The sequence below is a fragment of the Sturnira hondurensis genome, unplaced genomic scaffold, assembly GCF_014824575.4.
Source record: "Sturnira hondurensis isolate 20B ecotype Veracruz unplaced genomic scaffold, ASM1482457v3 Scaffold0014432, whole genome shotgun sequence".
NCBI lineage: Eukaryota > Metazoa > Chordata > Mammalia > Chiroptera > Phyllostomidae > Sturnira > Sturnira hondurensis.
In genome coordinates, this window is record NW_028087063.1 from 1,094,433 (window position 1) to 1,120,081 (window position 25,649).

At 36.3% G+C, this 25,649-nt stretch overlaps 1 protein-coding gene across 6 annotated transcripts in view; it reads right to left on the reverse strand.

Annotated features, from left to right (window-relative positions):
- CBLB (Cbl proto-oncogene B) overlaps positions 1-25,649 on the reverse strand; it is a 219,550-nt gene that overhangs the window by 48,190 nt on the left and 145,711 nt on the right. For all 6 annotated transcript variants that reach the window (XM_037063336.1, XM_037063340.1, XM_037063339.1 and 3 more), the window contains exons 11-13: positions 12,671-12,856; positions 10,782-11,147; positions 2,826-2,920 (exon numbers count right to left, since the gene is read on the reverse strand). In XM_037063336.1, coding sequence (XP_036919231.1) covers positions 2,826-2,920; positions 10,782-11,147; positions 12,671-12,856 — 647 coding nt within the window. The remainder of the gene's footprint in view (positions 1-2,825; positions 2,921-10,781; positions 11,148-12,670; positions 12,857-25,649) is intronic.

Sequence of the window (25,649 nt, forward strand, 5' to 3'; positions counted from 1 at the left end):
GGGGCAACTGATTGGTATTTCTCTCCTTTTCTTTCTCCGTCTCTTCCCTTCTCTCTCTTAAGAAAATTGTATAGAACCTAAAAAGCAGAAGTTCAAAACCACATTGGAGATTATTTAAATAAATGGATCCCTTCATTTAGCAAGTGGAGAAATTGAGGCCCAGAGAAGTTACCTTGTTCAGAGACAGACAAATACTTAATGCTGGTGTAGGGTCTGGAACCAGGTCTGCTTTTATTTAATGTTCATTTAGAATTCTATGCTGGTTTTATAATAAATAAAGTGCATAAAGGCTTAAGAAAAATGCTTATTTAATTATTAAGTGACAAAGGAAGGCATGAAATTATCTCTACAAAATAATCTAAATCACGTTTTTAAAAGTCTTAAAAGAAAGAAATGACAAAATGTTAAAACTGATCATTGATATTTGGGGAAATGTATATATCTGCATTTAAGTATTTAATTTTTTCTTTCCTTTATATATTAATACTCTCCGTATTTTTTACAATGACCAACTGCTACCTAATAGTAAAAATAAGAAATAAATCAGAGAGATAAATGTGCCATTAAAAGCCAACACTTGTATTATTAACTATGGTTAATTTGCAGCATGCTAAACACAAAACTAACTTGCTACTAAGTACACATTGCTAAAATATTTCTCTGGTTCAGTAAAGCAACTGTGTTGTTTCTGTTGGAAAAATCAAGACAAAAAAGGGAGAAAGTATATCCACATGCATGTATAAACTGAAGTATTTTAAAAAGTCAATAGATATATTTTACTATGAATTTATTATTTTTACTCTTTATAAAGAAATAGGTACTTACTATTAAATACAAATGAAGCAAACTGCGACCTCTGCCTCTTATCCCACTTGCCAATATAAGTTAATAAACAGAATGTGACCATTTAACCTTTAATAACAAGTTTCACTTACTTAATTTTCTGGTTTTCTCTCCATTCTCAAGGTAATTGAGCTTAGATGTTTTAGTACATATACATACATACAGAGTCCCTTTGAGGCTAGAATGCCACATGCTATTACTGATTTAGAGCCTACTACAAAGATTGCATGTATGCGCTTCCAGCCCGTATGTCTACTATGGACCCGGCAGTTACCAAAAAAGTTGCCACTGGAGAATGGTCCTATTAGCTTAGTTTTCCACTGTCCCCTGAACGATGCCAAATTTCACACTCTTGCTCCACTCTTTTTTCATGTGCTCCCCTTTTTATGATTGTACCTACCCTCCATTATGCAGGAAATTTCCATCCTCTCTATTAAACATCCTTGCCTTACAAAGTCTACAACAGCATATCCTCCAAGCTTCCATAAAAACTAAAACATTAAGAGCCACACAATTTAGTGCATATTGTTCTCTAGTGGTTTCATGTATGCTAACTTCATTACAAAGTTGATTGTAAATTTTAGGGGGAGTTGTTATCTAGCTCATCCTTCTTTCAGATTCATCTGTACAGTGGAGTTCAGTGACCACCAGAGGAAGGAATGAAGATGCTCAAAAACTTTCATTTAGAAATGAGAATCCTAGCAGAGGGAGTCAATCAGCCATACAACCATGTATTCTCAGCACTGACTGTACAGCAAAAACAGGTGTTGCAAGAGAATCACGGAATAGGGTTTTGCCCTCAGAAACTTACAATCTTTTTAATGTAGAACAACACTTAAAAATTAGAAAACAATAAAGCAGAGTATATAACTAAATGTGTAGAAAATAAACTGCAGCAAGAATGAGGATCAGTTCTACTATTACCATCATGCCTGAAGAAGTCACTAAAGTTTTCATGATGAAATAGAGGTTGAGACATGACTTTTAGAATAAAGATTCTGAGAAAGTGGTGCATAAAATGGAACAGAATGAAAACTCACAAAGCCAGAAAAAATATCAAGAGAAGATTAGAGGCACACATTAGGAATTACTGAACAATATTATAGTTGGGTATAATTCTAGGGATCTTACTGCTAGCAGAAAAGAGCACAGAATAATTTAGAAGGAAAGAAAGAACAATGCTGGGTTTTGAACAGGAAAGTGACCTGGAGAAAGCAGAATTTAAACTGAATCAGCTGTGAGAACAAAATCTCTTGGGGGAAAGGCAGGCAGCCTGACTTAATACAAAGAGTAGGCACGCATGGGAATCAGGAGGCTTGTTTTCATCGTAGTTTGATTCGGAGTGTGTGTGTATACACTGTCCATTGTGCACTTGTGTTCCCGTTTTTCAAATGAGACACTTGGGTTAACTCATTTTCCCAGTTTTAAAGTCTAGTAATATTCATTCTGAGATCATATCATATGATAGGTGCAAGGTTTGTTCAGTTTTCCAGCTACAAGGAGAAGCAAAGGCAATGGGGAAGATTAGTTGAATATAAAAAACTTCGGAAGAACAATCAACAGGACTTAATGGATCAGTGGATTTGAGAAGTGAGAAAATTGGAGGAACCAAAGATTATTTTATGATGTCACAATCAGCAGCTGGGGAAAAGTGATATCTCTGAGGAAAGAGCTAAACTGGAAGGGAGAACCTGCTGTGCTATGTGCTACCCTACGCTTTTCTTGGACGCAGGGAAGACAACACTTTCTCTCCCTGCTACTCTCTCTGTGTAATCACAGAGTTAGGTTGGGTCTCGTGGGTGCTGTGGTTACCAGCAAAGAACCAGGAAGGACCTTGATTTCTGGTACTCCAGTTTATAAATACAGCTGGATCATCTTCACTGATGCATCTGAATTCACCCTATACTCCTGAGAACATCACAACCAGTATTTGCGACATCTTTAGGCATGGACAAACGACTTCCACATTCGGTAAAACTCACTTGATGCTGGGGAGAAGGGTGGCAGCGGGAGGAGGAGGAGAAAGCCGAGGAGGAACATCGTATTCTTCACTTCCCAGGTGACCATTGGAAAAGACCTGAAAGGAAATCAAAGGGTTAGTTTAGAATTCAACTTCTAAAGACCTTAAAACAATAGCAGCATTAGAAAATCTATCATTTTGAAAAGAACATATAATTTCAGTTTGTTTGAACAAGTGAAATGCCATATAATTTACGTGACCGTTAAAAGCAGCACAGTGATAATTCACCAGCACCCAAGGTAGTATGAAGTTTACATGAAAGAAATGCAATGCAACCTGATTCTTAAACATATTGAGGGGATATGTAATTTCTGTAGATCGGATCTGGTTAGCTAAAGAACGAGGACAATTCCCCAAATGTGATCAGTTTTCATTGAAACGTCAGTATTCCCTGGAAAGATTCAGGAAACAAAAAAGCAGCACTGGTGCAATTCTGACCTCAGTTCCTTCCAAGTAAGTGTTCTACATCGTGTCTCTCTGGGGTTAACGACAGTTTTATTCTTGGCAACACATGAGTACACTCAGAGAGGCCTGTGTGCTTTCAAACTCTAGCACTGCGAAAATAACTAGAAACCCGCTCTGGCTTTCAAAGTGTAGGTGATTTTATACACAGTTTTCTGCATGTAACAACACAAACCAAAATTGTAACATATAGAGTCACTGTTTCATTACTCAGAATTTGGAAATTTTCACTTCCAGCCTGCTCGGTTACATTACAGGAACTGTTCTTTATTAATCCAACAACATGAAATTAAAGCAACGTGAAGAAAGGAGAGAATGCTTTTGTAAAGACGTATTCACAACAAACATTAAACATATTTTAAGACTGTTAAGCAATCTTTAGTGTTTTATCATTGGGTTCTTTCCCAAACTCTTATTAATACTTAAAAGGTATAGGCAGGTGATATAGGGGAAAAGGGATGTAATATAACTTGAACAGGCCTAGGTAACCCAATCAGTGACCTACCAATTTCTCCCCCCCCCCATTTCTAGAGTGGTGCTACAACACAAAATTGAAAAAGCCATACATACCCTCCTCTATCAACTTAAAATATGGAAAGGAACATGTTTAAAGAATTCATTTGAAATATATCAGTGTTTGCATTTCAAAGCTACATAATCTAAATTTTATAACTCTTAGGCTCTGTACTACACTTCTGATTTTCTATCTCCCCCATTAGACTCGATATTATTGCTACACTATGATAAAACATATCCTTAAATGAAATAATTTTATCATAGGCTTCTGATTATAAACCAAATAACGGAACAAGGCTGTTTTTGAACTTTATCACAGAGAGAAAAATTTCCAATACATATTATTTGTTACAAAGTTCAATAAAAACCTTTAATATAAAAAATGCCTTTTAACTCACAGATACACGTAGGAGAACACAAATGCTCATTGTGATAATGAATATTTAAGTTATCCTTAATTGGCACCCCGTGCATGTTACTGGAATGGGTACAATGTAAAACTTGCAATCAAATCTCCTTGATGTTTCTGTCACAAATATATTTAAAATTTCATTCTAGAAAATGTGGTATGGATTTTATTTATAATAATTTGTTTTATTAAGAGAAAGTATTAAATGTAGTGCTGATAACTAATAAAATTTTAGCAGCCATAAAGGAGAAATAAGGAAAAAATAATTTGTTACATAGGCTCCAATCTAACAATAAACTGACCATAATTTTATAATCAAGACATTGTGAACATATATGAAAAGAAATACCAATATACTCAAACAATTATTGATATTAAAAATCTTTCACTTGTACATTTGGTAAATGAAAGAATAAATATATTAATAATAAAGTGTACATGACATTGTGGGTATTAAATTTCACATAGGCAACAGTGTCTGTCATCAGTAAAACCTGGAAGCATAATTAATGATGCAGTCATTTTAGGAGATCAATAACCTAAGAAAGTTAAGTGACTTGCCCTAATTTTGTGAAACAATGTATTAATATGCTTTCAAATGCAAACAGTACTTTGACTGCTTTAGACACATTGTTATTACCACACAGTAACTCAAGGATTTCCCCTGCCTCTGAAATGTCAGTGAGTCCCCCCCACCCCCCAACCATTCATTTGGTTCTTGGCATGTGCTGATATTTTGCTTCTGTTATGTGTAGCTATGTTCTGTGGAAAAGCATTCATGCCACACTGAGTCTCAGCACAAAGCCTCTCCGATTTGTGTGTCATTCCTTCAGTGTTTTACACACAGCATGGCTGGGATGAAAATTGCGGACTGGCTTCGATGACCTTATTAACAGAGGCATAACCCAATGAAATGACTTTCCTTTTCATTTGGAAGGAAACTCTTTAGTTTCCTTTCGTACAGGTGGAAGAAACTCTTTAGTTTACTGACATTCTCTCAGCAAATGTACACAATCTGTTTAACAGCTGACCTTGTATACAATATGCCTAATACCAAACAAGTAATTCTTTATAACTTTTTTCACATTTGATAGAGGTTACATATATGTGCAAACAGCAAAGGACGTAAATATACAGGTACTAAGATGATGCTCATATTTCTGTTCATCTAAAGTGCTTATTTATATTACCTGGTAGTGGTGGAACGACAAGATTTAACATAGTTTCATTCTGAATTCCATGACCCCACCTGAATCCATTTCATTAAACGTAAAACCACTTTTTGCCCTATATTCTGCCCTGTCTTTACACCCTATATTGTGTCCAAAATTGACTTCCTACTCTCTGTCCGTCCTTCCACCTCCATTGTGTTCCCTCCTGCCATGTCCACAAACACAGTACCTGCCGGTCCACAGCAGGTAATGTCCACAAACACAGTACCTGCCGGTCCACAGCAGGTACTGTCTACAACAATGATGTCTACCGCCAGTGACCCTTTTGCATTTTTTATTGTTTCTTTTACCCTGCATCTCAATTAGCGTATTTTTTTCTTCTTGGCAAACCCAGATTTTATTTCCTGGGTGCTCTTCCTGTGTTTTACCTCTGAGTTACTGGTATACCTGTCCCACCCTCACTGGGCTGTGCTTCATTCATTTTGTATTCCCCACAGCGTCTTGAACATCCTAAGTACTCACACAGCCACAATAGGTTGAAGGAATAAAAATATATTAGGGGACATTCTGACATATGAAACTATAATCTCGGTTATCACATGACTTATTATAAATTCTAGGTTACTCATATGCTACATTAATATGTTTTCTACATCCTTCGAGAGAGCACTGAATCTTAATCTTGTAGTTTGAAGTGTTTCCTTACAATTCAGGTACAACAACTAAGGTAAAAGAATTTGGGGCCCTTGAGATAATAGGGAAAACAAATACTCTTGTGAATCTTGGCACGATTAAGAAGAACATTTTCATTTGCACAGAATCCCTAACACGCCCCATTTTCCTTATCCCACACAAACTCTGCTACAGTGTTGCTACAGTCTGCTCTTCAATAACGTCAGATTGGAAACGAAACACACACACACAGAGGACTCAGGTCTTTGTGATTACAGATATGTTTTAAGGTTGTTCATATAAACACGAGCCTCACCACCAAAAGAGCAAAAGCCTCAATTTCAAAAAGTGAGATCACTTGATGTTATTTATCTGGGAACATCCTCAACAGGTTATTACACACAGGGTCAGCTCAGAGTGACACCATGTGAAGTAACGTAAGTCAGAGGTAGATTTTATCATCACTAACAAAGAGCAGTGGTCCTACAGTCTTTCCAGGGAAGTGAACAGAGATAGTCCGACACAACGTTAGTACCTAGAAACAAAGAGATAAACTTCAGGACTTCCGCCAAGATGGAGGCATAGGTGGAAACACTGTGCCTTCTCCCTCAACCAAGTTCAAATACAACAAAGGTCTGGAGAACTAGGACACACCCGAAGACCAGAAAACGGAATTATACGGAAGTCCGACAACTACGAACCGTTCAACGGGACGGTAAGAGGGGCGGAGCCAGCAGCGGAGCAGGGTCGGGCAGGACAGATCCCCAGACCTAGGCGCGCAGGCAGACGAGAACCAGTCAGGGTGTGGGGCAGACTGACCGCGGTCGCATAGTCACACACAGTGAGATGGACCACACAGGCCCCAGGGGGCAAACCCAGTGGTGGAGGGCTGACGGGCGGTGGCACACTCGCATGCAGTGGAACGAAACGCGTGGGCCTGGTGACCGTAGTGGCTGTGGCGCCGGGGCCGCTGCGGCAGGCAGCAGACGGGAAGCCTTTGTCCCTCTTTGACCCCACCCCCACATACAACGTCACAACCCAGCGACTTAGTTTCTCTGTTCTAGTGAACACTTTAGGGCTCCGATCCTGCTATGGAACGGGCACGAACAGCCCAAAAGATGGTGCAAGAAGAACTCAAAGTCCCAGAGCCAATAACTCTAAGTGACCAAGATATAGCCAGCCTCTCAGATGCACAATTCAAGACACTATTTATCAGGATGCTCACAGAACTGGTAGATTATAGTCACAAATGAGAGGAACATAGTCACAGATTAGAGGAACATATGAAGGCTAAACTAATTGAAATGAAGGGAGATGCACAGGAAACCAATAGTGATGGAAAGGAAACTGGGACTCAAATCAATGGAATGGACCAGAAGGAAGAACAAAACATCCCACCAGAAAGGAATGAAGAAATGAGAATTCAAAAAAATGAGGAGAGGCTTAGGAACCTCCAGGACATCTTTAAACGTTCCAACATCCGGATTATAGGGGTACCAGAAGGGGGAAAGAAACAGCCACGAGTGGAAAACTTATTTGAACAAATAATAAAGGAGAACTTCCCCAGTCTGGCAAAGGAAATAGACTTCCAGGAAATCCAGGAAGCTCAGAGAGTGCCAAAGAAGTTGGACCCAAGAAGGAACACACCAAGGCACATCATAATTACATTAGCCAAGACCAAAATGAAGGAGAGAATCCTAGAAGCAGCAAGGGATAAGGGGACAGTCACCTACAAAGGAGTACCCATCAGACTGTCAGCGGATTTCTCAAAAGAGACCTTACAGGCAAGAAGGGGCTGGAAAGAAGTATTCCAAGTCATGAAATCCAAAGACCTACAGCCAAGATTGCTTTATCCAGCAAAACTTTCATTTAGAATGGAAGGACAGATAAAGTGCTTCTCAGATAAGGTCAAGTTCAAGGAGTTCATCATCACCAAGCCCTTATTATATGAAATGCTAAAGGGACTTATATAAGAGAAAGAAGATGAAAAATATGAACAGTGAAAGGACAGCAAACACACAGTTATTAACAACCACACCTAAAACAAAAGCAAACCAAGAGGACAGCTAGATCAGGAGTGGAACCATAGAAATGAAGAACACATGGAGGGTTAGAAACAGGGGGGCGGGAGGAGGAGAAGGGGGGAGAAGGTACAGAAAATAGCATAGATGGTAGGCAGAAAATAGATAGGGGGGAGGGCGAGAATAGTGGGGGAAATATAGAATCTAAAGAACTCGAGACACGTGGTTATAAACTAAGGGAGGGGAGAATGGTGGGGGAGGGAGTGTGTGGGTGAAGGGGAATGAAGGGGGGGAATAGAACAGCTGTAATGGTATAATCAATAAAATATATTAAAAAAAATAAACACACACACACACACACACACAAAGAGATAAACTTCAAGTTTCCAAAGGCATTTTAAAACATTTTAGTGCGAATACTTTTACCTCAGATAATTAACACACACACACACACACACGTACAAAACCAACCAACAATAATAAATAAATATCTAGCCAAGAAAATGTTTATTAAGGAACAGAGTAATAATGTGACTAGAATCTGAGAATTTCAGAGAATGGAAACAGTGCTCTATGACAGAAATCTCTTACCAAGAAAGTAAAACAAGATAAATAATGTTAATAACTCTGAGCTTGCAGATTCGTGTTAATAAGTATTATGTTAGCTATTTGATTATGGTAAGTGGCAAGGAGAAGAGAACAGGGACTAAATGAAAGTCACAGAAAAGTCTCATACTTCACTTTAACTATGAATTAAAGGGCTTTCCCCCTCAGAGCTCTCTACAACTAGCAAATGAGTAATTAGAACTTAATTTATTCTTCCTTCCCTTACCATTTATGCAGTGAAGATGTCGATAAAAAGGGAAAATGGTTCTAATGAGTGATGGAAACAGCCACACGGAGAGAAGACACATGGTGACAGGAGCAGGCTGTCACTCCATTCACAGGGTGTTTAGTTTTATGGATTCCCCTGATGGCATTCCATATGTGCATTTAATTTGAATTTAAACTTTCAGAACTTATCCAAGTTTTCTCATCCTCAGACAGGAAATTAATACTTAATTTGAAGCATCACCTCTAATGAAAACAAGTCTAAATAACAGTTGTTACACTGGACACAAAAATGTAACCCTTCAGTACAAAAGTTAACAGCCAGCATTCTAGAGCTTAAAAGAACAGGTTTATGTTAGTGCTAAAACTATGTAACATAGTATTTAAAAGAAGCTTGGGACAAGAAGTCTTCAGTGAATTGGCTGAGATAATTATTATATTTTAAATATTTCTGAAGTGCATTCAGGAAATAAATTGTTACATGCTGCTAATATATAGCTAGTCAATTCACGTCAGAGATCATTACAACACTCATCTCAAGACAAGTGTGATCATGGAGGAATGAAAAATAATACAGATTAAAGGAAAATAATTTAAAAAAAGAATGGCGGGTTCCTCCCATAAGGCATCTAGGTTGTGGAAATATTCTTTGGAGGATAATAATTTCTCCATTTTCAGAAAGCACTGTAAAGATGCTTTGGTAAGGGCTCTCCCTTTCAATGGCATCCTGTTTGGATGGCACTGGAGGATATAGGGAGCCCTCCTCTTTTACTGCAGGGGAGAGACTGAGTCAGGGCAGAGGGCCATCACTCATGCCCCTTGAGCTGAGCACCACACAGGACAGTTTGACTCTCCTATCCTGCTACCCTGGAATATCACAGAGGTCGTCTATCATTACACAAAGTTCTCATCATCACTCTACCTTCACACAGTGCACACAAACACACACATGGGAGTTGAGAACATGTCAATTCACACTTCTTTGTTTCTTGATTTTAGGATGAATCCATTGGCTCTGAAAGAATAAGTTACTTCCCTTAAATTAACAATTTAAGATCAAAAAGGTATCTTCACTTTAATATTAAAGACTTCAAAAGAGGCAAGCCTCCTTCAGCTGAGAGAAGATAGTAATGATCTGATCTCAGAGCCAAAAATATGGAAGCAAAAATGAGAATGTGAGCAATTCTGCCAAGGGCCTGCTAACAGTTCTACACTCAATGATTCCTGCCGTTGCCCCACTGGTTTTCTGTACACTTACATTCTTTCCTGGACATAGAGATGATGGTGGTGATAGCCTCAAGAACTCAATGCACGTGAGTCTCTCCTGGTTTTATGGAGAAACCGCTTGCTTTCTAACAGTGAACTGGACTTGGTGCTTTCACATTTGTGAAAAGTTTCATTTCACCTGGATGCAGAGATGTATTGTCCTAGACAACAATCCCAATGCTGATTTATGATATGCTATAGTTACACAACATTATTTTTCAAATATGATAGTACTAGGAGAGTTTTAAAAAACAGTGCTAATTTCCCTACCTACTAGTTACTAACAGGAAAAAAAAATGGCAGATGGAAATAAGGGAAGCGAAATACATCTCTTACAAATTGTCCAGTGTCTTCACATTAAAATAATTACTTAGAACCTTTTTCTTGTTATTTTTTAAGTTCAAGTTTTAATGAGCTTCTGATTATTTACAACTTGGAGTTAATTAAAGACCTGCAGGGAAGTACCACACAAAACCAAACCAAACCAAACCAAACCAACAAACACCACCGCCCAATCTTTTATACTACCTCCTATCAGAAGAGTTTAAGCAGCTTTGTATATTTCTTACCTTGGCTCCTTCTAAAGGCAAATCCTCACGTCTGTGTTTCCTCATTAGCACTGAGTCTGAGCCCATCCGACTGTGCCTGCCATTTACATTTGAACTCGCTGTGATTCCAGGCTTAGGAGAGCCATCCCCTAGGAGTCGACATCCTACTGACTGATTAGTCCCAAATATATCACGAGGACACCAGGCTTCAAGAGGCATTGGCTGGTCTCTGGAAGGCACACTCTCCACAGGGTGCAAGTGACGACTCAGTCTATTGTCAGGTGGGATTGGGGGGGGTCGCTCAGGTGGAGGGGGTGGAGGATCTCTTAAGGGAGGAGGGGGTGCTGGGAGCGGTTTATCTTGTTTTCTCACCATGCAAGGAGAAGACTAAGGAGACACGAGAGAGAAAAAAATCAACACTGTACCAGGCACTGAAATGACTTCCAGACTAGTATATTATTGCTTTTGTTTTCTAAGTCATAATGGAGCTTTATTAGATTCCTATGTCATCTTTAAGTTTCTGATTATTACCAGTTAATGAAAATTTTAAGGTAATGGGAAGACTCATATAAATATATTTCATTAGAAATTTTTGTAGAAATATATAAGCTGAAATATTAAAATTATAAAGACTATATAATAGCAAAATACCAAAATTACATGATGATTTTGAATGGTTTACATTAAAATAATATTGAGTCATTAATTATTTGCACATTTCTATGAATTAGGAGAGAGAGAAGAAACAAAGTTGTCCTTTCACTTTTTTAAAGAGCAATTTTATTTGTAATTCCTGAAATACTTTTGGTTTTGCCATTTTTGCGGCAAAACCACTGCAATATGAAACAAATGGTAAGGGCCAGATCTGCTCTGACTCTATGCTGTATCAGTTACCACCAGAATACTGAAAAGTAACAATAATAGAATAGCATTATTTACAGACCTCACTTCAATTTTAGGGACCCTTATAATGAAAAAAAAGTGAACAACAAATCAATGATTCTTTTATGGAAATATGAAGGCATATATATGCTCTTCAGTTGAATCTATGAAACCTGCATAGCTTTTACTTTTGTATATTTGCTTCATCTGAAGAATGATTTGTACTTTTGATATTAGAGAGAAAAGAAATACATTGTGTTTATCTAATTCTCCCTAAATAACATCGTAAGAAGTCTTAATATGATCTTAAAACCAAGTTAACTGTAATGGAGAAACAAATACTAATAAAATATTGAGCTTCCAAGTAATTTTAGACTATAAAGCATATTGCCAAATGGAATTAATTTTAAATCTTATATTTAATAAAGCAATATATGCCCTTATCAAATTTGAAAAAAATCCGCACAGAATTAAAACTGTGGGCTTAGATTTACTGAGTTAGAATTATGTCTTTAATATTAAACAGTAATGTAATTACTCTGCAAATATTATAATTCTTTATAATTCATTACTTTAGGTATAAAAAGTACATATAATCCCCTCTTCTGAGTCACCTTGAAACATGGGTGATAATTTATTACGCCTTCAGCCCTTATGCAAATATACTCCCCTCACATTCTTCTTGTCATGACACTGTGAAAATGACTGTAAATATCATCTCATAAGTGTATTTTAATACATATAATGACCTTTTAAAACCATTTTACAGAATAATTGTACTTACTCTACTATTTATTTTAGCAAATGAGGAGGCCGTTACAGACATGTGCTGCCTTTGAAACTATGGAGCTGTCATAATAAGAAGCAAGGAATATAATAGTGGGCTCACCATAAACAGAATGAGAAAGCCATCGAAGTTGCCCGTAACAATTAAGAGCACAAGAAATACGACAAGTGACATTTAAAAGAACCCGAGCAATCGACACTGCCATATGAAATCACTATCTGTTTCTAGTAAGTCAAGTCACCTTCGGGGAGCCAGTGGGACTGCCACACGGAGACCGAACCATGCCTTTCTGAATCAGATCCAGGCGAGGAGGCACAGGAGGCAGGCTTAGATGTGGGATCTGGAGAGGTTCCGCTTGTGGCTTTCTTCTCTGTGCAAGGGGAGATGACCCTGGTGAGGTGACTGGTGAATTCTGCCTGTCAGTGCACTACAACAAAAAAAGATACAGATGCTTTTTTACAAATGTGTCAAGTGAATGCCTTTCATAAGGAAGACATTTGGTTTTGAGAAGGTGTCTGACATTGAGCATCTGCTGAAATAAACTTACTTAGTTAAATCCGACTAATAGATGGAAAGAGCTCACATTGTCCCTGAAAGGTAGTATTATGTAAAAAAATAAATGGATAATTTTCTCCTACATATTGCAGAAAGGGCCTAGGAGAAAACAACAGCAGACGTGCAGTGTAAAAATAACCAAGTGCAGACACTATTCTAGAAACCCATCTACACTTTTATCAGGAAACCAAAAACACGCAATACAGTAACACACATTGTTCTTGGTTACCTGTCCTTCCCCCCTCTTTTATTTACAGCACGGTCTAGAAGTAAGAAACCATTTTGCTCCATATACAGTATGTATGCATCCAGTGTATAGTCCACTTTTCTACAAACCAATTAAATCAGATAAGGTGGAAAAATGTTTATTTAAAGTAAACTGGTTTGAGCCCAAGTACTTTCTTTCCAAAACTTCATATGGAAAAATAATTCCCTACTAAATGTGTTTTACTTTCAAACAATGAACTAAATCCAGAAATGTCTGTGCTTCTGCTAAAAACTGTTATATTTCTATGCTACTACAAGTTTTCTACTTTGCCTGGTAGATAGCATCCAAAAAACACTAACAAATACTGTACTTTGTCACGTATAATGCACTCCCATGTTCACTGCACACCCACATTTTCATGTGCATTATACACGGGGTCATTACACTCATTATTATACCCATGGGATATAATCACCATACCTGTGTATAAATACATCCTTATTTTTCCCTCAAAAATTTGGGCAAAAGTGTGCATTATACTGGGTAAAAATAAGGTACCTCTATGTATTATATGCTCTGTACAAAAAAAGTCCGGCCATCATTCATATAACAAGATGGTGTGTGTGACACTGAGGTAACCTGGCAGCCAAGGAGACTGGAATGCACATGTGTGAACAATGACAACTTCACTGTACTAGTCAGTGGGGGCGGTAGACCCTGCTGAGGGCACATGTGCACTGTGTGGCTATCATTTTCAAAATGACTGAGTGAACAGAGCAATGAATCTGCATCAAATTTTGCATTAAATTTGAACATTCCTCTGTGGAGACTATTTCTATTTGGATGATTTAGAAGGCCATGGCTAGGGGCAACTGGTAATTGGCAGCCTCATCACATCTTGTACAGAGTTTTTGGCAAAACATCAAATCACCCAGGTGACTCAGCTCCCGCCCCCCAGATTTGGTACCCTGCAACTCTGCCTTTTCATAAAACTAAAATCACCTTTGAAAGGGAAGAAATTTCAAACCATCGATGTGATTCAGAAAAGTATGACAGGGCAGCTGATGGAGACTAGAAGAAATGTGTGAAGTCCCAAGGTGCCTACTTTGAAGAGGACTGAGGTATCATTGATTTACAATGATTTTTATATCTTGTATTTTCCTCAATAAATGTTTCTATTTTATTCCATGGCTGAATACCTTCTGGACAGACCTCGTATAATGCTTTCTACTTTATAAGGTGTTGTATTTTTTTAAATTGTGAACTAACCTGATTGCTACTTGGTATAAAAGACATACTAATTAATCAAGTAGCCCCTCTACTTCATTAACATTCTATTCTGAAATATTAGGCAGTTTGCTTTTCTAGGCCACTACTAGCTTTTAGGAGATCAAGGCATAAATTTTACACCCATTGCAACAATCTAGCATGCTTGGATATTCATCTGTTTCCTAACATTAGTATTTCTAAAGAGTTTTAAGTTTGTTTTCAAGCCATTTCTCCCCTAACATTACTCACCTCTGTAAGAGTAGTCAATGTCAACAACTGAGAATGTAATTCCAACTCTAGCAACGGTGAGAAAGATTTAGCCATTCTGTCTTATCTAACTGAGATGGTGTTCACATCGACACTCAGTTACACTGTAGAACCTTTTTTTTCTCATTAACTAACGCTGGATTTCATCTGATGTTTTCCTCATGATTAGACAGGGGTTGCTGATTTTTGGTAGGAAGATGACAGAGGTAGAGTAACATTTTAACCACTTCATGTCAAGGGTCCACACTATCAATAGGATCCATCACTGTTGATGCTGACCTTGATTACCCAGCTGATATATTTATTAACTGTCAAGGTTTCTTTTCTTCACTATAAACTGTAAAGTTACCTTCTTTTTTCCCCCTTCCCCACTGTACTCTTTGCAAGAAAGTCATTATGCACAGCCCACACTTAAGGAGTAGGGAATTATGCTCCTCTTGTAAAGGCTTTTTTTCTTTAAATTGTATTTTTCCATTACCATTTCTTCCCCTTATACTCCGCCCCCACAATCACCACATTGTTGTCCATGAGTCTTTCTGAAATAAATTTGAGTAGCTAGCAGAAGCTTCTAGACCATATGACCATATCCCAAATATGCTGAAATGCTGCCATGATGTTGCTAAACTCTCAAGTGTTTGTCTCTCTCAATTGATCAACTACTTTAAACTAATTTAAAACAGGTCAATATATTCAGACATAACTTTCTGACAAATTTAAGAATCTTTTTTGTAACTTCATAATGCTTTTTATATCTCTTACCTGTGATAAGACAAAATATTTTCAGTTGTTAGTTGAAAGAGAAAAAGTAGAAACTTTATAGTCACAAACTGATTTCAATGCAGTTAGTGACTCTTAATAAAATAGCAATTCCCCCCATAAAGTTGTGGGGCCTTCCTTACATGGTCATGATTTTAACCTTGTGGGATGAAATCTATGAAAAAATGATCACAGCGAAAAGAAAAAGAATTCCTGATGTAAAGCTATGGGTTTGCACCACAGTACCCCAGCACTTCAAATCAGGAGATGTCACAGGACATCTGATTCTCCACCATTCTCTTCAGGGTAAACTACATTCTCTGAGAGCCAGCAAAATTTAACTAATAAAAACACTTTGTTAATCTGCTTATTATTCTTTTTTAAAAGACTCAAGAAGTAAAGCTATTCACATAATTTCTATCCCCAGTAGTTTGTTTCTACCCCATGCAAAATACACACACACACAGACACAATACAGCATTTCACTATTTTAGGTACTGAAAAAGTACTTGCAGAGAACTTTTTCAGTTCTAGGTGCACACACTGAAGGATTACTGAACACGACCTATTCTCCAAGCCCTCTTATTCCACAACTATCCTCCTGCTTCCCTCATTACCTGTAACAGGAAGGGGACCTCTGATAGAGCCAACAGCCCCTTGCCATCAGATCTTGACTTCCACTTTAACCGATAGTATTTAAGCAGTTACCAAATTCCTAGCACATATAAATAATGGGGTGGACTTTATTTGAAATGGGTGAATTACCAGATTTTGAAAGGGTACAGTGAAAGTCATCAAGACAGATGTCCAAGCTGATGTGTGTGATGCAGCAATAACCTTGAATTCCTAGATATTTCCCAACAAGCACACTGTCTTACAGTTTTGTGAATGTAACCGGAAGCAGACCTTGCTTAGTGTAATTCAAGATGTATTCTCAAGGTGATTATAGACGTTCTTCTGAAGAACTAATTCATTTTGAGGCATTATAGTACCTGTAAGTTGACGTAGGTAGAAGAATTTTATGAAGGCTATATTTGTATTAAAGAGACAAAAACATTTTATCTATTGATTATGTAGATTAAATTCACCATAACTTATTTATTTTCCCAAGTTCTCCTAAATTATAATAAAGTTCCCATATAAGTGTAGATGATTTAACAACACCCCTTAGATAATAACATGATAGTACTGTTTGATCAAACATTTTGCTATTTCTATGGACAACTCTGCAATTAGAGCACTGCATATTTGCATTAAATTTTATTGCTGGTTATATTCAATGCTAACTATGAACACTTGTAAACATTTTTTATACTTTTTCTTTTTTTAAGATTTTATTTATTTATCTATAGAGGAGAAGGGAAGGAGAGAGGGAGAGAAATATCAATGTATGGTTGCCTCTCATGAGTCCCCTGCTGGGAACTGGCCTGCAACCCAGGCATGTGCCCTGACTGGGAATCAAACCGCGATCGTGTGGTTCGCAGGCCTGCGCTCAATCCACTGAGCTACACCAGCCAGGGCCTTGTAAACATTTTTTAGTAGATGGTCATATAAAGGTCATCTTTAATTTATTTGAATAATTACCATTTTTATTTCCCTCCTACTTGAAAGTCTAAGGAGGAGAGAAGCCCAACACAATGTTTCACCCTTTAGCTCATAATTAAATGTCTAGATGTGACTTAAAAATTTAAAGACATCAAAATTTATTAGTTAATGAGATCAAGGAGAAAATCAAGAGATACATACCTTGAAACAAATGAAAATGGACCTAACAATTCAAAATCTGTGAGACAAGGGGAAAGCAACCCTAAGAGGGAAATTCATAGCATTATAGGCCTACCTCAAAAACAAAGAAAAAACTCAAATGAACAATCTAACTTTACACTTAAAGGAACTTGAAATAAAACAACAAACAAAGCCCAAAGTGAGTAAAAGGAAGGAAATAATAAAGATCACAGCAGAAGTAAATGAAATACAGTCTAAAAAAAAGGATACAAAATGTCAAAGAATCCAAGAGCTGATTATTTAAAAAGATTGAAAAGACTGACAAACCTTTAACCAGACTCATCAAGAAAAGAGAGAGGACCCAAATAAATAAAATCAATTGAAAGAGTAAGAGTAACAACTGACACTAAAGAAATACAAAGGATTGTATGAAAATATCATGAATAACTGCCCTGGCTGCTGTGGCTCAGTGGACTGAATGTGGCCTGTGAACCAAATGGTCACTGGTTCGATTCCCAGTAGGGGCACATGCCTGGGCTGTGGCCCAGGTCCCCAGTGGGGCCCATGTGAGAGGCAACCACACATTGGTGTTTCTCTCCCTCTCTTTCTCCCTCCCTTCTCTCTCTAAAAATAAACAAAATCTTTTTTAAAGAAAATATTATAAATAACTATATGGCAACAACCTGAAAAAAATGCATAAATTCCTAGAAAGATACATTTTTCTAAAACTAAATGAGGAAGAATCAGATAATCTGAATAGACAGATTAGATCTACTGAAATTGAAGCAGTTACTGGATAGCTTCACAGGTGAATTTTACCAAACATTCTGAGAAGAACTAACACATCTTCTCAAACTGCTTCTTAAAATCCAAGAGGAGAGAAGGCTCCCAAACTCATTTTATGGGGCCAGCATTATCCCAAATCAAAAGCCAGATAAAGACACAACAAAGAAAAAGAATCATAGACCAATAACCCCGGTGAACACAGACACTGAAACCCTCAACAGAATATTAGCAAACAGAATACAGTGATGCATCAAAGAGATAATACACCGTGATCAAGTGGGATTTATTCTGGGAATGCAAGGTTGTAAATCAATATATGTGATTCACCACATAAAAAATGAAGGTTAAAAACCACATGATCAGATCAATAGATGTAGGGAAAAAACTGATGAAATCCAGCACCCACTTATGATTAAAACTGCCAGCAAAGTGGGAATAGAGGGAACATACCTGAACACAAAAAAGGCCATTTCTGACAAACCCACTGCCAGCATCTTACTCAATGGGCAAAAGCTACAAGTGTTCCCCTTAGGACTGGGAACAAGGCAGGGATGTCTGCTGTCACCTCTCCTATTTAACGTAGCACTGGAAGCTCCACAGCAATCGGACAAGGAGAAAATATAAAAGGCATCCAAATTGTAAAGAAAGAAGTAAGACTGTCGTAATTTACAGATGACATGATCCTGTACATAGAGATTCCACCAAGAAACTACTAGAACTGAGAAATGAATTCAGTAAGTAGCAGGATACAAAATTACATTAATTTTCTGTATCTAGATATCAGTTGCTCTTTTGTATGCCAAGAACAAACTAACAGAAAAGGAAATTAGGAAAACAATCCTATTCACGATTTCTACAAAAAGAATAAAAAACCTGAGAATAAAACTAAACAAGTATGTAAAAGACCTGTACTTGGAAAACTGTAAGACACTGAAGAATGAAGACGATACAAATAAGTTGAAGCACATAACGTGTTCATAGATAGGAAGTACTAAAATCATTAAAATGTCCGTACTACCCAAAGCAATCTATAAATTCAATGCAATTCCTATCAAGAATCCAAAGACATTTTTCACAGAGCTAGAACAAATATTTCAAAAATTTATATGGAACCACAAATGGCCCCACATAGTAACAGAGATCCTGAGAAAGAAGAATAAAGTTGGAGGAATCACACTACCTAATATCAAACTATACGATAAGGGTATAGTAATCAAATCAGCATGGTACTGGCATAAAAACAGACACATGGATTAATGAAACAGAACAGAGAGCCTAGGAATAAACCCATACCTTTATAGTCAATTAATATTCAACAGAGGAAGCAAGCACATACAATGGGCTAAAGGCAGTTATTCAAAAAATGGTGTTGAGGAAACTGAACAGATAAGTGCAGAAAAATGAAACTAGACAGTCTTCTTACATCACACATAAGACTAAATTCAAAAAATGGATAAAAGACTTAAATATTAGACCACAGACCATAAAAATCATAGCAGAAAACATAGGCAACAGAATCTTGGACACTGCTTGTAGCAATATTTTATTGGATATATATCCCTAGGCAAGGGAAACAAAAGAAAAAATAAAGAAATGGGACTACATCAAATTAAAATGTTTTTGCACAGCAAAGGAAATCATCATTAAAATAGAAAGAAAACCCACAGGATGGGAGAATATATTTGCCGATGCATCTGGCAAAAGGTTCATATTCAATATTTATATAGTACTTACGAAACTCAACACTGAAAAACCAAACAACCCAATTAAAGAATGGGCAAAAGACCTAAATAGACACTTCTCCAAAAAGGATATACAGATAACCAACATGACATGAAAAGATGCTCAATATCACTGATCAACAGAGAAATGCAAATTAAAACCACAATGAGATATAATTTCACACCAGTCAAAATGGTTATCATTAATAAGTCAACAAACGAGTGCTGGTGAGGATGTGGAGACACCTCAAGAAATTAAAAATGAATCTGCCTTTCAACCCAGCTATCCTACTTCCGGGAATATACCCGAAGAAACGCAAAACACTAATTTGAAAGAAAACAAGCACTACTATGCTCATTGCAACATTATTTACAATTGCCATGATACGGAAGAAGTCCAAGTGCCTGTCACTAGATGAATGGATAAAACAGCTATGGGACATTTACACGATGGAATAATACTTGGCCATAAAAAAGAGAATTTCCCCTTTGTGACCCCATATGGATGGACCTGGAGAACATTATGCTAAGTGAAATAAGCCGGTCAGAGAAAGATGAATACCATATAATTTCAGTAATATGTGGAACAAACTGAACAAGGAAAATGGGGACGGATTCACAGATGGAGAGCAGGATGGCAGCTGAGACGGGGAGGTGAGGGGGCAGAGGGACTGAGTCAAAGGAAAAGGACTCACGGACACGGACAACAGTGTGGGGATTGCTGGGGGTAGAGGGGTATAAGGGGACTGACTACACGATAATGGAAAAAATATAATAAAGATAAATAAAAAATTTATCAGTTCAACTTACAGAGAAGGAGACATATTTAGCCATTTTTCCCTTCTGAAAAGAAGTAATAACAAAATAGACTGATTTAATGTAGATCCAAGTTATTTATTCTTTAAACTACACCTCTGTCTTTCTCTAATATTTAATTGGTCTTTTAAAGGACTTCAACTTCTAGACTGTCAGAATTTCCCTGTTATAGGGTATCATCAGGTACAACAAATGTCTCTAAAGCCAAGATGTGATGAAGGGATATGTCCAGTCACCTTCAGTCTACTGGTTTTATATTATTTCTACGTGGATTCAACAGAAACTCCCCTCAGCTCCTCACTCTGCCTTCGTCCATAGATCCAATGCTCATCCCAAAGTCAGTGAGGTCATTTATTTTTATTTACTTCTGGCACATCATACAGGCAGTTGTAGGGTGAAAACAACAAGAAACAATACTGGAACCAATCCTAACAAACAATACTGGAACCAATCCTCAGGCTTATATTCTAAGACTGTGAACTGGGCTAACTTAATCGCTCCTTACTGATTTGTCCAGTAACCCACATAATCACTGCCACTTCTTTTCTGTATAAAAAATGCATATTTAAGACATGCATGTAAAATATCTTGAATAGAAGAGTAAGAAAGTATTTATTTAAATCTTGAATAATAATAGGTAAGCATTTTTATTAATAGAGATTTACTTGATTGGAATGTGAATTTCAAGTGTGGCTATCAAAATAAAGTTCCCAGGCCAACTGATTATAAAGATTTAGTTTTTTCTTTAAAAAACACATAATTAATTGTAAAATCTGACTTCATTTAAACATATTTCTTATTTTTGGCAAGAACTTTAAAATGCTGCGTAGTCCTATACAAATCAACACCTGTAGCTATTGTTTCCTATAGATTACAGATAAGGTTAATCCATTTTCTGGAAACTTTATGGGTTAATAAAATTAAAGAAAGTATGATAAAATAAAAGCTTCTAAAAACATTTCATTTCTACTTGGATGATACAGTTAGGAATACTGAATATCTTGATATGACCATCAGTAGGAGTGGCATGTACAATCCACTGTATCTCTAGTCAAAACTTGCTCATTCTCACTATCAGAACTGTATTAAACTTACCTTTAAACAAAATGTTCCCACCCTCCTGTTTTTTAAAATTTTGTTCTCTACAATTTTTCTATCAGGCATAAATAAAGCAACAGTGATAAAAAATCAAATACCTAAACAGGTATTTCTATGCTAAATTCTTGTAATACATTCAAAAGTCAAATAAAAATGCTTGTTATTTGCTATTAACACTGGCCATCACCACAAAAGTCTAGAACTGAATTAAATATTTTTACTTTTTCTTACTAATTTGAATACTGTCTTAAATATAGAAATAACAACTAATAGTAGGAGTAGTTTAAGAGTATGAATAGATTAATGAGTTTAGGGCATGTTATCAAACTTTTTACAATAATAAACACTTTTTACTGGTTTGGGCACTCCACTCCTATCTTTTCAATTGTGTTTCCATTTCATTTTTTGTTCCTCATTATTAAGAACATAATTTCACTGCATAAAATTTTGAAATTATAGAAAAACATATAGATGTTTTGAAAACATGTACATATAGCCATCAATGATGGTTCCTAATCACATACATGTTTTTAAGTCTACTGTACATTGCTTAACATTATACCAAAAGAATAAAAACATTCTTCATAAATATAATTTTAAAGGATGAATTATATTTACATAACTATACCCTTGCTATGAACACCAATGCTGTTTTCAATTTTTCTTAATTACAAAGTGGTAACATAAAGAAATTTTTGATTATACACATTAATTTTTAAAGAAAAAATCCTAGAAAATTTTAAGCATAGGGAAAATAAACTCGTAACTGGCAAAACATTAGAAATATTCATAAGACCCTTTTGGTATTCTGATGGTAAAGCCAATTTATTTACCAGTGACTGTTACCACTGCATAATCCTCAGAAGCATATAAGATGTATTTAGTTTTAAATTTGTTTGCTTGATACTTGATTGATATTTTAATGGGCCACAGCGGTGTTTAAATTTGAATTTAACAAATAATTAGAAAATATTACAATTTCTATTTGCCACATGTATTTCTTCTCTTGTTTACTAGCATTTTATGTTCTTTGTCCCACTATCTATATTATTTTATTTACCGCTCATTGACATGAATGAGCTCTTTATATATTAGGATAGTGAGCCTCTCTATATTATAATTGCCATAAATACATCTTCCTCAGTTTATTTTGTAATTATTTTACGGTAGAGATTTTACTTCTGCTCTTATGGTTTTAATCTGCTAATGAATGAGTCAAATTTAATTAGTATAATAAATGGTCTTTAATCAAGGGATTCTTAAAAGGATCCTGTCCTTTTTTGCTAATGCCTTAAATGAATTCCTTTCTTTGTTATTCTTTCATCTCTCTCTACCTACTTTATTAAGTTAGGATAACAAAGTAAAAGGCTATGTCTGCAAAAGTTAACTCATAAAATACAGGAAATAGGATGTGGACATAATTTATTGCACAATATTAAAATTCATTTATATGTGAAGGTAACTGCAAGAGTTGCAAAGAATGGAACCTTGCTTTCAAGTCAGAGTATAGCTGATTTGTATAATTCTATTCTTTTACCCTGATTTTAGGTAATATTCACTTTTCTCTAGCATTACACTTGCTTTCAGAACTTTAAATTGTCTTTTTTTCATTTCAAATCCTATCAAAATGCAAAAGCCAGACACCTGTATTATCAGCACACCTGCACACTTTTCTAATAATTTCTTTTAAGTTCTTTAGTACTAGTTGCTGATGAATATGTCTTTAACAAATTGGAATCCTGGTGTTCTAGACATTTAAAAGACTACATTTGATCCCTTTCTGTCTACATACCAAGTATCCCCAGGTCTTTGCTTCCTGAAATGCATAAATACAATTCTTCATTTCTCTGAAAAATTTACATAATTACTTAGCATTTAGAATAGAACACTAATAACTACTAAAATGAATAAAGGGGTCCAAATTTGTAATTTCAACACAAAAGTCTGAGAGAAAAGGTCCAAAAAGTAAAGTAGTCAAAAGCCTGTCATGGCATACTCAGCAATTACCAATAATAATCAGGGATTCATTCTAGTTTAGTCACTCTTCATTTATCCATACCTTCTAAGGACTGATTTTATAAAAGCTTTAATAAGATCCATTATATGCAAATGAAAAAACATTTGGTAAGAAACCTCAAACCCAGCCAGGCTATTAATAAAAACAGGACAAGAGGAAACTCTCCAATTAGTAATAAGATGAGATTTCTGACAATCCTGGAGATAACCAAAGTCAATATTATAATATTTCTAACAAGGTTTTCACTTAATGAATTCTGATATCTGAGCAGGAGAGAGACATGCATTATAAGAATGATGAGAAGGGCTGTTAGATGGTCAACATTGCCCTCTAAATGCATGAAAATTAAAGAATTTTATTTAAAAAAGTAATATTCTAAGTATATTTTCCTTTCTACTAACTATTGTCTTTGTTCTTCTTTTTCTATATTAATTTGTGAACATAACAAACCTAAAGCCTTTAAAAAATAGCCTGTACAGAATATAACTTAGAAGGTATCCATTACAGGAACATGTACACACACACAGATCCATATGTAATGAATCTTACAAGATAAGTATACATGATTTATGTTCATGTATGTTGGAGTACCTGTATTATTGTTCCATTTGAGATAATAAACAGATTTTTTATTTACATTCCAAGCTCACATGAGGAATGTCGTATGAGAATACAGTCATTCCTCTTATCCATAGTCATATTTCCAGAAGCCTCAATTTATAGGAATTTAGGGAGAACCTCGAAGTGAAAAAAAAAAAAGTTCTCCCAACTTGAGCTATAGATTCACTGCAATCCCAGTCAAAATCCCAGGAAATTATTTTGTGGATATCATCAAACTGATTCTAAAGTTTCTAAAGATAACCCTGGCTGGTATAGCTCAGTGGATTGAGCATGGGTTGCGAACCAAAGGGTTGCAGGCCAGGTCCCCAGTGGGGGCCAGGTGTGAGTCAATCTCTCTTTCTCCCACCTTCCCCTCTCTAAAAGTAAATAAAATCTTTTTTTTTTAATTGGCATTCACTAATTTCTTTTTTTGACTACAACCCAGGCATGTGCCCTGACTGGGAATCGAACCGTGATCCTCTGGTTCGCAGGCCTGAGCTCAATCCACTGAGCTACACCAGCCAGGGCTAAAAGTAAATAAAATCTTTTAAAAAAAGAAAAAAAATTAAGTTTCTAGAGACAAAAGTATATTCTAGATATTCTATATATCTAGATAGATAGATATAGATATATCTAGATATATCTACACCTAGAATATACTACTAATATACTAGATATATTCTAGTATATTCTAGACCCCAAATACAGTGAAGGAGAACAAAACTGAAGGACTGATACTACCTGACTTCAAGACTTCCTATAAATCTACAGTAATCAAGACTGTTTGGGCCCTGGCTGGTGTGGCTCAGTGGATTGAGTGTGGCTTGCAAATCAAACGGTTGCCAGTTGGATTCCCCGCCAGGACACATGCCTGGGCTGTGGGCCAGGTCCCCAGTAGGGGGTGCTCAAGAGGCAAACACATTGATATTTCTCTCTCTTTAAATAAATCTTTAAAAAATGTTTTAACAATGTACACTCCTAAAAGACACTATCAAGAGAATAGAAGAAACAAACCACAGATTAGGAAAAAAAATTGAAAAAGACACACCTGATAAAGGACTTTTATCCAAAATATACAAAAACCTCTTAAAACTCAACGATAAGAAAACTAAAAATTAATTGAAAATGGGACAAAGACCTTAACAGAAACCTCATTGAAGATACAGAGATGGCAAATAGAAATATGAAAAGATGCTGTCAATCATATGCCAAGAGGAAAATATAAACTAAAACAATGTGATACCACAATTCACCTTTTTGGCCAAAATCCAAGTGCTGACAAGGATGTGGAGCAAAAGAAACACTTACTCACTTGCAGTGGAAATGCATTATAGTAGATACTTCAGTAGATAGTTGGTGGTTTTTTACAAACTAAACATATTCTTACCCTGTAATACTCCTT